The following is a 10,876-nucleotide window of genomic DNA, read 5'->3' on the forward strand; positions in this document are numbered from 1 at the left end:
TAGCCTAGGTCGTCGTGAGGATACAGGTCCTGGGGGCGGGGCCGAGTGTAGCCGAGGCTGTGCGCGGGGGCGGGGGGGGGGGCGAGGCCCGTGTCGGCTGGAGGCGGGGCAGGGCCTCGCGAGCGAGCCCTTATCGGGTACAGCCAGTCCCGCAGCAGCGGCCTCGGGAGTGGGCGTGTCATAGGGGCGGGGTCTGAATTCAGCCCGCCCGAGCGGCTCCGCCATAGGCGGGCTGTCCCGCGTGGGGGTTGCTATGGAGACGAGTCGCTAGGCGCCGGGTGTGTGGGAGCCGAGCTCAGACCGAGCCGGGAGCCCCGGAGCGAGAGGCCGGGAGGCACCGGGGGCCGCGCAGCGGCAGGGCCGGCACCACGCGGGGGGGAGGCCGATCCCGGGTAGGGGCAGGGTGCTAGCCCCGGGAGGGCGATCCAGGGGGTACCGGCCCGGCCCTGGCTGGGGGATCCCGGGGGCTTTGGTCCTGGTCCCGGGAGGCTGATCCGGGGGCACCGGCCCCATAGCCGGGGGGCTGTTGGGGGGCCCTGCTCCCGGCCCTGGCAGAGGAGGCAAGGGGGAGCCAGCCCCATCCCTGGCACGGGGCACCCAAGGGGGGCACATGTCCTAGTCTCGGGGGAGGCGATCCAGAGGCACCAGTCCCAGCCCTGGCCGGAGGGGAGCAAGGGGGCACCAGTCCCAGCGCCAGGAGGCTGGTCGGTCCCATCCCTGACCGGGGAGGGGGCACTGGTCTTAGTCCCAGGAGGCCAATCCGGGGTGCACCAGGTTAGCTGGTTGTCATGTTCCCTGTGGGCTGCCCCGCTGGAGGCGGTGGCTCTCGTTATCCCAGCAGCCCTTGGCCATGAGAATGGGCAGCGCAGGGTCCTCAGGCAGGGAGGAGCGGCTGCCATCGGGAGCGGAGGAGCAGCTGAGTGGTGGGGATCAGACACTGGAGCTGACCGGGCGGCACCTGAAGCGGCTGCCAGGCCCAGTGTGTGCCCTGGGCAGCCTGCAGAAGCTCTACATCAGTGGCACGGGGTTGCGTGAGCTGCCTGAGGAAATCGAGGGACTGCGGGAGCTGCGCATCCTGGCACTGGACTTCAACAAGCTGGAGGAGGTGCCTGAGGCACTATGCCGCCTGCCCCGTCTCACCCGCCTCTACCTGGGCAGCAACCGCCTCTTTGGCCTCCCTGCAGAATTTGCCCAGCTCCAGACTCTGCGCTGCTTGTGGATTGAGAACAACTACCTGTACCATTTCCCTCGGGCCTTGCTCCAGATGCCTGCACTGCAGTCCTTGCAGATGGGTGACAATCGACTCCGGGCACTGCCAGGCAGCCTGCCGCGTATGACCGGCCTCCGGGGGCTATGGCTTTATGGGAATCGCTTTGAGGAGTTCCCACAGCCCCTGCTCCGCATGGCCCAGCTCCATATCCTTGACCTGGACCGCAACAAGATCATCGACTTCCCAGACCTGGCCCACCTAAAAGGGTTACGGCTCTTTTCCTATGACCATAATCCAGTTAAAGCACCACCCTGTGTGGCTGACACTGTCACCCTTGTGGGCGATGGGGCCCAGGAGCTGATGGAGGCCAGGGAGGAACGTCTCCAGAGCCTGCGGGAGCAGGAGGAGCAGGATGAACAGGAGGAGAATGGCTCAGAAGCCATGCAGGGCACCCTGAGGAACGACTCCTCTCTGCTGGAGGATGCTGAAGGCAGTTTCTCTGCCCTGGAATGCTCCCCAGAAGAAACATGAGAATGGGTACTACAACAACATGGTTGCTGCTCAGAAAATCTGGTGGACATTGTTGGGCTGGTATATCCGCTTCTGCGGTGCAAGGCGTTTGCATGGACCATCTCTGGCCATGGAGGGCCACAGTCTCCCAACTAGGGTCATGGGCAACTACCAGTCCAGGGAGTCACTATCTTCTTGCACGAGACAGGAAAACCATGAATCAAAGGGATCACCGTCTCCCTGCTGGGACCACAGACCACAAAGGGGAGTATCATCTATCTGCAGAAGTGCTGGGCAGTCACTGCACCCCTGAGACATCCTGCATAACCACAGGACGTGGGGGTTGGCAGGGGAAACCACAATGCTGTTGTGTTGGATAATCCCATTGGACCAGCTCTGTAGGAGGATGGTCCCTGTTTGAGATGGGCATTGATAAGAGTTGGCCTTCTCAGAACATCCAGCTTGTGGTGGAAGCCTGGAATTGAAAGGACTTTAATGTGACAATCTATGGCTGTTTGGTTAGGTATCTCTGAGTGATCTCTGCTACTTGCCATCCGGCCCATTGCCACGGGACTCAGAAGCAAGACAGGAAAAAGCCATGCTGTTTGGTTTGGTGGGGTTTTTTCATTCCCTTGGACTCCGCGCCCTGGAGGGCTACATGGTTCGAGCATGAACAGAAAAGCTTCTCACATCCTAGAGATTCCTATTCTGCTACTGGAATTAGACTCACAGAGAGAAACATCTCCCAAGCTGCTCCTTCCAGCTGTCAGCTTTGAAAAGAAGCTGATAGGAAAGCCTTGTTTGTGTGCAGCACTCGCTCTCTGGCCTGGAAAGGGTTTTTGCCTCCGCTCTTTGTATGGTGGGAAAAGGAGCCCTGTGCGCTGCTTTGCAGGCTGCCTGGACTTTCCATTCCCTTAAATGGGCACAGAAGCAAAAGCTGGTGTGAACTGGGCCACCAGGACTGTGTGCGTCTGGGGCAGTGGGGTGGCAGCAGCAGGACTCTCTCCGACTCTCTCTTTCCCCCTGGGGGTGGCAGGCTCATTCTCCCATTCCCCCGCGGGCTAGATTTGTACCAAATCTAAGCAATAAAAAGTAGAAAACTGAGAAAATCTGGTAGTGAGAGGAAGAGGCTCCCAGGCTGATTCTCAGGGAGGCTGCTGCCAGGATGGTTTATTTGGAAAGAGTATGTAAACAGAATCATATGGTCTGGGGAAAGGGAACTGGGTTCTCAAGCATCTGTGTTATTTTTAACATTTTGGGGAATCCTGTTTCCTCTCTCTGCCCGTCTCTGAACTGTACGGTCTTTTTTGCACTCTTCCTCGCTCTCCTCCATCCCTCCCCTGCTGCTGTCATTTGTGACTCCCTCTGCAGTGCAACTCCTCCCTCACTGGGAACTAGGTCCATTCTCCTTCCCTCCTTTCCATACCTCTCTCTGAGCTCCCCTCCATAGCGCTCTCCCCTCCTCTCTTCATCTCCTCCCCTCCACTCCTCCCTGGGCTGTGTTCACTCTCAGCCCAGCTTCAATCTCAGTAACTTTATTGGCATGGCAAAGTATACCAGTATTGCCAAAGTTAATACACTTTGTCAAGTCTCTGTGCCTTGGTCAGGGTTTTAGAGGATTAACTGGGTTTTATACCATGTGCCCACTATGATCTTTTGTGGATTTGCTGGCTGGGGGCCAGGTAGCATTAAGACATTTCCACTGTCTTTTTCCTTTCACTCAAAGTTATGTCATTTTTCTTCTTTACTTTTCTGCAAAGAGTCTTGCTAGTTCTGATCACTTGGAAAAGTCTCCTCCTCTTCTTTTGGATCTCATGCAGCAGAATAAAAAGTGCCTGTCAGTTTCAGTCTCTCCTGTCACATTGGGGTACAAAATTGCCCATCCTTGGGTTTCTAGTGGAAAGTGTCCTGGTTTCCATTTTTGCTTTGGGATCACTGTTTCAATACTTGGTGAGAGCACAGCTCTGTTTTACACAGTGCCCTGTAGATAGGAGGTCTGCTAGTGAGAAGGGAGCTAGAACAATCTAGCTGCTTGTGTTGATGATGTTCTCTAATTCCAGTAGCCAACATACTTTTCTTTTTTGGGGCTTTGTGCAGTGTCTGGAAGAAGGTGGGAAGATGTTACCTGTGTAAGAGTGGAGGGTGATTTTAGCAGTGCTTATGTTCCCTCCAGTGCAGCCTGAGTGCCAATTGCTGTACTCCACACTCCCCACCCATAAAGATCTAGCAGTAGATTTATCCGCGGGTTGAAGGTAGCCGGAGGATTTTAAAGGTCTGTAGCACAGCCTGTAGCCAGCTGAGCCCTTCCTGCTGCATGACTATGAGGCCAAGGTGTGGCTTGTTCAGGTGGGTTCTGTGTGTGTCTGCACAGTAACATTTTAATTTGCTTTGGGGCTTTAAGCCCATGATTTTTGGTCTTTTCTAGGCTGAGCTGACAGGGCCTGTGTGCTGTTGTAGCAGGTGTCTCTGTAGCAGGTTCAGGTGCCTTGGGTGGGGATTAATCAGCCCAGTACTGATAACAGGAACAGTATGACTCATGTCTCTCAGAACTGCTCTGTCCCTGTCTGCGTCATTTTTGCTCTGGGGGCTGAATTGGTCTGTGTGACTAGGGGAGGCTCAAACTGCATAGTCTTGGTCCTGGAGCTGGCCCATCTGCACCTGAAAACCAAGTCCTCACTCTCTGTTGTTCTGTCTGAGCTGTGGGGTATCTCTTTCTGAGCCGTGCTCCCTCTGTCTCTATTTCAGCTGTGTCCTCTCTCTCTTGCTCTCTCCCACCTCATTTGAAAAGCCCTTGTGGAACCTGAGGATATGCCATCCCAGCTGCAATGGGCCACGAAGTGATGAGTAGAGAGGCTGGAAGGTCAGGCCAAGGGGCAAACACGGGAGGTGAGAGAGACTGACTCAGGTGGCTGTTGGGAAAACAAATTCTAATTGTGCTATCGAAATGACAGCGAGTGGAGGGGGAAAGAATGTCTCCTGACAGTTACAGCCCGTAGTGCTTCCCTGGCCCTTGTATTTCAGAGATCCAGAGTCCTGCTGCCCCTGTCTCTGTGAGTTAGGGGTATACAGCATGTTATCCCCATAGCACTCCGCACTGATCTCCTCTCTGAGCCCACTGCTGCTGCCTGCCCTGGCTAGCTCTGTGCACTGGGGCATGCCTGCCTGAGGCTTAGCGCACACATGAGTTTATTAAGCTGGGTACACTGAGGCTAAACTGCTGCCTGGGAAGGGCCTTTTATTGCTGATTGTCCAGACTCCCTTGAAATTGGTGGTGGGGATTCCTATACCTCTTAGAGGTGTTTTGTTTACCAAGATCAGGAATGTTGCTTAACTGGAGTAGTTAATTCATTCCCCTCTTCCTCCTGTTTTGAGTCATTTCTCTGCTCTCCTTCTCTTGATCAGCTTCAAGTGGTTTTATTAGGCTTCTTAAGGGAACAATTTCAAATGATTTCCTTTGCTGTTTCTTATAGTAACATCCGGAGTCAGCAAGAGGCTGCCAGGTCAGGGGCGGGGATTGAGAAGCAAGTTATCTCAGTCCCGCCCCCTCTGCTGGAGCGGGACATTGAACTGGCCGCAGTTGCTGAGTCAGCCCAGGAATCTGACTGTGTGGTATGTGTGGCAAGAATGCAGGTACCCACAGGAACACTGCTTGTGCTAAAGGCTGACTGGCCCTGGTTATCTTAATCCGCAGCCTCACTGAGCATGAAGTCTAAATCCTACTGCCCATTTGTGAAGGTGGAGTGAATTTCTACTGTCCTGCTCCAGCCAGGATGAGGGAAGGTCTCTTAGTCTTCCGAAGACCGGATCAGAGCAGTGAGTCCATCTCATCTGGTATTTCACTTCCTTGAGGCATTAGAGCAGATCAATGATCAGCTGGGCCAATATCTGTCCTCCTTGTTATAGTATAATAGACCCGTGGTCTGTCTAGTCTGGTATCCTGCCTCTGGCAGTAGCCAGTATGCTCCCCCGCATAATACATTGAATTGTGCAATACCATAGCAAGGTGATAGGGGGCAATAATGTTTCCTGATCCCAGATGGTGATCAGCTTTCACTGAAGCATAAGAACCTGTGGATCCCACTGAGTTCTTTTCCCCCATAACATCCTGCAGCAGTGAGTTTCCCAAGTTACTTGTCGGAACAGCGTGTGTCTGTGGACCAGTCCAAAGACTTCAGACCAAAGGTTTACATTTTTGATTTTAAAAACAGTCAGAGTTGCAAGACATTTTAAGTAGAGCTGGTCAAAAAATGTTCAGATGAGACAGTTTTCTCAAAACTCTCTGCGGGAGCATAGGGACTTTGACAAAATGTTGTTACGAAATAAAAATGGAACTGAAGGGTTGGGAAAAGGTCAAAGTGGAACGTTTTGGTTTTTCATTTTGAAATAACTTTATTTAGAAATGTATTTTGTTTTTTATCAGTAACATATAAACTTTTAAAAAAGTCAAAATCTGAACGAAATGTTTTGTTTGACCTGAAACTAAATTGTTTTGAAAATTTCATTTCATGGGAAATTTCACCGTTTTCTGTGTCCATGCTGGTGTGGCGCAAACCCAGGTTTTGAAATGTTGGAATTTCCTGCAGAAAAAAAAGGCTGCGTTTCAAGCGGCTCTGATTGTAACCAATAAGACTGCAGTATGCAAATGAACTACAGTCAAGTGTATGGAGGGATACGGAATGTTTGTGAGTTGTGAAGTTCCAGAATTGTGTCGCGATCTGGGAGGCCATTGTCTAGGGTTTCATCCAGGGTTGGCTTTGTTGTCTATGTATCAGGTGTGACACAGCTCTGCTGCCCGGTATCATAAGTTCACATTCCAGCTGGGTTGACTTAGCTTTTTTACTGAGAGAGAGAAACTGAGCGCCAGGCTTTAACCGGAGTGGTCCAGTCTGCTCTGTTTGGACATTAAAGTGCTCCCAGGCACTTTTATAAGATTAGGATTTTGCCCCTGCTCTCTGGTGTTCTAGCACAGTGGTGCTCAACCATTGATATGTGTACCCCCTGAGTGAATGCAGAGGTCTTCCAGGGGTACATCAACTTCTCTAAATATTTGCCTAGTTTTACAGTAGGCTACATAAAAAGCACTAGTGAAGTCATGCAAACTAAAATTTCATACAATGACTGGTTTATACTGCTCTTACTGAAATGCAAGTACAATATTTATATTCCAATTGATTTATTTTATAATGGTAAAAATGAGAAAGTCAGCAACTTTTCAGTAACAGTGAGCTGTGACACTTTTGTATGTTTGTTTGATGTTGTAAGCAAGTAGTGTGAGGTGAAACTTGGGGGTATGCAAGACAAATCCCATTCCTGAAAGGGGTGCAGTAGTCTGGAAAGGGTGAGAGTCACTGTTCTAGAGCGTGTTGTATCCTGGCTGGATCCCACCTTTCACTCCAAAGGTGAGCTCTGTTCAGAGGTGCTATCTGAATGGTTTATAGCAGGGGAATTTTTTGGTAATGGTATAGTCAAGGTCCAGACTCCAGAGAAACATTTTTCACACATCAATAACAATAAAGATAATAAGTAAATAAAAAGATTTCATGGTCCATTCAAAAGCCTCTGGCAGTCTGGATTTGGCTCACGGTCTGCCTATTGACTACCCCGGTTCATAGTGTCTGAAGTGCTTTGGGATTGAAGACACTATAGTAATACAAGATAGTGGCATTCACACCTCTATGTACGAATGGGACAACCTGCATGCATAGAGAGTGGCATGTATGCACACCACTGCTTTCCATTGTATAAAATCAGAAATGTTCTTCTGTATGTCAGAGCACTCTACTGCTGATAGCTAAGGAAGATTCCCCTTTAGCTCAAGGAGCAGGAGTCTATGCTTTTTTTTTTTTTTTTTTTTAAAAGCAGGAGATCTGAGTTCTATCCCCACTATCACTTTGAAGGTCTGATTGGCCCCAGTGTGCAACATAATGACAAGCACAAAGTTTGTAGGTGGCCACATTTTTGTTGCAGTCCCACAGAAAGGCATTTGGATGCTGAAATAACAGTCTCCCCTCCTTCTTGCTCTGCTTTTTTGTTGGGGCCATTACTTCTGCTGCTCCCCAGCTCTTCTGCCTGGCTGCCCCATGCTACTCATAGAATCATAGAATCATAGAATATCAGGGTTGGAAGGGACCCCAGAAGGTCATCTAGTCCAACCCCCTGCTCAAAGCAGGACCAATTCCCAGTTAAATCATCCCAGCCAGGGCTTTGTCAAGCCTGACCTTAAAAACCTCTAAGGAAGGAGATTCTACCACCTCCCTAGGTAACGCATTCCAGTGTTTCACCACCCTCTTAGTGAAGAAGTTTTTCCTAATATCCAATCTAAACCTCCCCCACTGCAACTTGAGACCATTACTCCTCGTTCTGTCATCTGCTACCATTGAGAACAGTCTAGAGCCATCCTCTTTGGAACCCCCTTTCAGGTAGTTGAAAGCAGCTATCAAATCCCCCCTCATTCTTCTCTTCTGCAGGCTAAACAATCCCAGCTCCCTCAGCCTCTCCTCATAACTCATGTGTTCCAGTCCCCTAATCATTTTTGTTGCCCTTCGCTGGACTCTCTCCAATTTATCCACATCCTTCTTGAAGTGTGGGGCCCAAAACTGGACACAGTACTCCAGATGAGGCCTCACCAATGTCGAATAGAGGGGAACGATCACGTCCCTCGATCTGCTCGCTATGCCCCTACTTATACATCCCAAAATGCCATTGGCCTTCTTGGCAACAAGGGCACACTGCTGACTCATATCCAGCTTCTCGTCCACTGTCACCCCTAGGTCCTTTTCTGCAGAACTGCTGCCTAGCCATTCGGTCCCTAGTCTGTAGCTGTGCATTGGGTTCTTCCGTCCTAAGTGCAGGACCCTGCACTTATCCTTATTGAACCTCATCAGATTCCTTTTGGCCCAATCCTCCAATTTGTCTAGGTCCTTCTGTATCCTATCCCTCCCCTCCAGCGTATCTACCACTCCTCCCAGTTTAGTATCATCCGCAAATTTGCTGAGAGTGCAATCCACACCATCCTCCAGATCATTTATGAAGATATTGAATAAAACCGGCCCCAGGACCGACCCCTGGGGCACTCCACTTGATACCGGCTGCCAACTAGACATGGAGCCATTGATCACTACCCGTTGAGCCCGACAATTTAGCCAGCTTTCTACCCACCTTATAGTGCATTCATCCAGCCCATACTTCCTTAACTTGCTGACAAGAATACTATGGGAGACCGTGTCAAAAGCTTTGCTACAGTCAAGAAACAATACATCCACTGCTTTCCCTTCATCCACAGAACCAGTAATCTCATCATAAAAGGCGATTAGATTAGTCAGGCATGACCTTCCCTTGGTGAATCCATGCTGGCTGTTCCTGATCACTTTCCTCTCATGCAAGTGCTTCAGGATTGATTCTTTGAGGACCTGCTCCATGATTTTTCCAGGGACTGAGGTGAGGCTGACTGGCCTGTAGTTCCCAGGATCTTCCTTCTTCCCTTTTTTAAAGATTGGCACTACATTAGCCTTTTTCCAGTCATCCGGGACTTCCCCGGTTCGCCACGAGTTTTCAAAGATAATGGCCAGTGGCTCTGCAATCACAGCCGCCAATTCCTTCAGCACTCTCGGATGCAACTCGTCCGGCCCCATGGACTTGTGCACGTCCAGCTTTTCTAAATAGTCCCTAACCGCCTCTATCTCCACAGAGGGCTGGCCATCTCTTCCGCATTTTGTGATGCCCAGCGCAGCAGTCTGGGAGCTGACCTTGTTAGTGAAAACAGAGGCAAAAAAAGCATTGAGTACATTAGCTTTTTCCACATCCTCTGTCACTAGGTTGCCTCCCTCATTCAGTAAGGGGCCCACACATTCCTTGGCTTTCTTCTTGTTGCCAACATACCTGAAGAAATACTCCCGTGAGTCTGACTTCCCCAGGCTCTCTCCGTCTGACTGTCTGCGTTGTGCTTCCCTTGTGGCATTAGACTGCCTATTTTTCACTCCCATGGAGGGCATTAGCTGGAGGGAGTCAAGAGAGGGTCCACAAAAGGAATGGGATCCAATCTGGGAGGCCGGTTCCAGGCACAACAATTGCATCTGCACGGGTCGGGATTGGGCCTGCATTCCAGGAGAGCATGTGCAGATCTGGTCTTGAGCTAATCTGACACTGCAGGAATCCAAGTGAGACTTCACAGCCCTAGCACTGTATGCAAATTGCTATGGCATGTGTGCATCTTTGGGTCACAGTATAGAGCATAGGATCTGTATGTATATAAGTGGCATATTCTCCAATATCCAGCGTGCACTGCTTTGTGTCTTGTTTTAATCACAGTTGTTAGGAGCATGCTTCTGTTTCCATCTGCTCCTGCTGACTGCAAACATAAGGCAGCCTAGCAGAGAGGAAGTCTCTCTTTAGAAGGGCATGAATCTGAAATGTTCAGGGTAAACAAAATGAGCAGGTTCACTGCAAAAGGGAAGAGCACATTTTGTTACCTGTCCCTTCAGAGAACCTTTCTCATATGTACAGTGTCTGCTGGAAGAGAAATACGAATCAGTCGCATTGACTGTGGCAAGTGGTTTCATGTGACCATTCTGCTCTTTACACTGAAACAATCCAAGCATACACAAGACCTGATCCTCAGAAGGTATTAATTGGCCTAGTTCCGTTAAAATCAATGAAGCTGCACCGATTTACCCCAGCTGAGGTTCTGGCTCGCAACGTATACGTGAGAAGTCTCGATGTCTCCGGGCAATCATCCACCTACGCCCAATAGTCATAGGAGGCAGTATACAAATCCCTGACTTTCTTGGGTTTCAATCTTGGGCCATATTTGGTACTCTGGCTTCCTGGTAGAGGTGTTTGTGCTGTTCTAGTAGGTGACATTGGTTTGGCTGGCACAGGGCGTGTTGTCTTAGCGATTCACAAATTGTGTGTGCCATAGGAGGTGCAAGGTTTGCGAACACCGGCCCAGGGCTTTTTATCAGCTTCTGGTTTGCTCATGTAGACTAGGGATCTTCTCAGCAGGTTCAGAGAGCTGCTATTTCAGCCATTTCTGTGTGCTGAGAAAAGGGGTTGGTACATGGACTGGTGATTTGAAGTGTGATTCCACTCTGAAAAGTGAGTCTGCAAAACCGGCAGGGGGTTGCTCAGCAGATCTACTCCCGGAGTGTTTTCAGAGGC

At 50.4% G+C, this 10,876-nt stretch overlaps 1 protein-coding gene across 1 annotated transcript; it reads left to right on the forward strand.

Moving 5' to 3' along the window:
- The first annotated feature begins 313 nt into the window (after nucleotides 1–313).
- Nucleotides 314–6,135, forward strand: LRRC10B (leucine rich repeat containing 10B). The gene has a single exon (XM_073346932.2). The coding sequence runs from the start codon at nucleotides 851–853 to the stop codon at nucleotides 1,739–1,741; it is 891 nt and encodes a 296-aa protein (XP_073203033.1). The 5' UTR covers nucleotides 314–850; the 3' UTR covers nucleotides 1,742–6,135.
- Nucleotides 6,136–10,876: the final 4,741 nt, after the last annotated feature.

The sequence above is a fragment of the Lepidochelys kempii genome, chromosome 6 (genome assembly GCF_965140285.1).
Source record: "Lepidochelys kempii isolate rLepKem1 chromosome 6, rLepKem1.hap1, whole genome shotgun sequence".
NCBI lineage: Eukaryota > Metazoa > Chordata > Testudines > Cheloniidae > Lepidochelys > Lepidochelys kempii.

Excerpts from the sequence above, each read along its gene's own strand:
- LRRC10B (XM_073346932.2), top strand. The coding sequence starts at position 851 with ATGAGAATGGGCAGCGCAGGGTCCTCAGGCAGGGAGGAGCGGCTGCCA.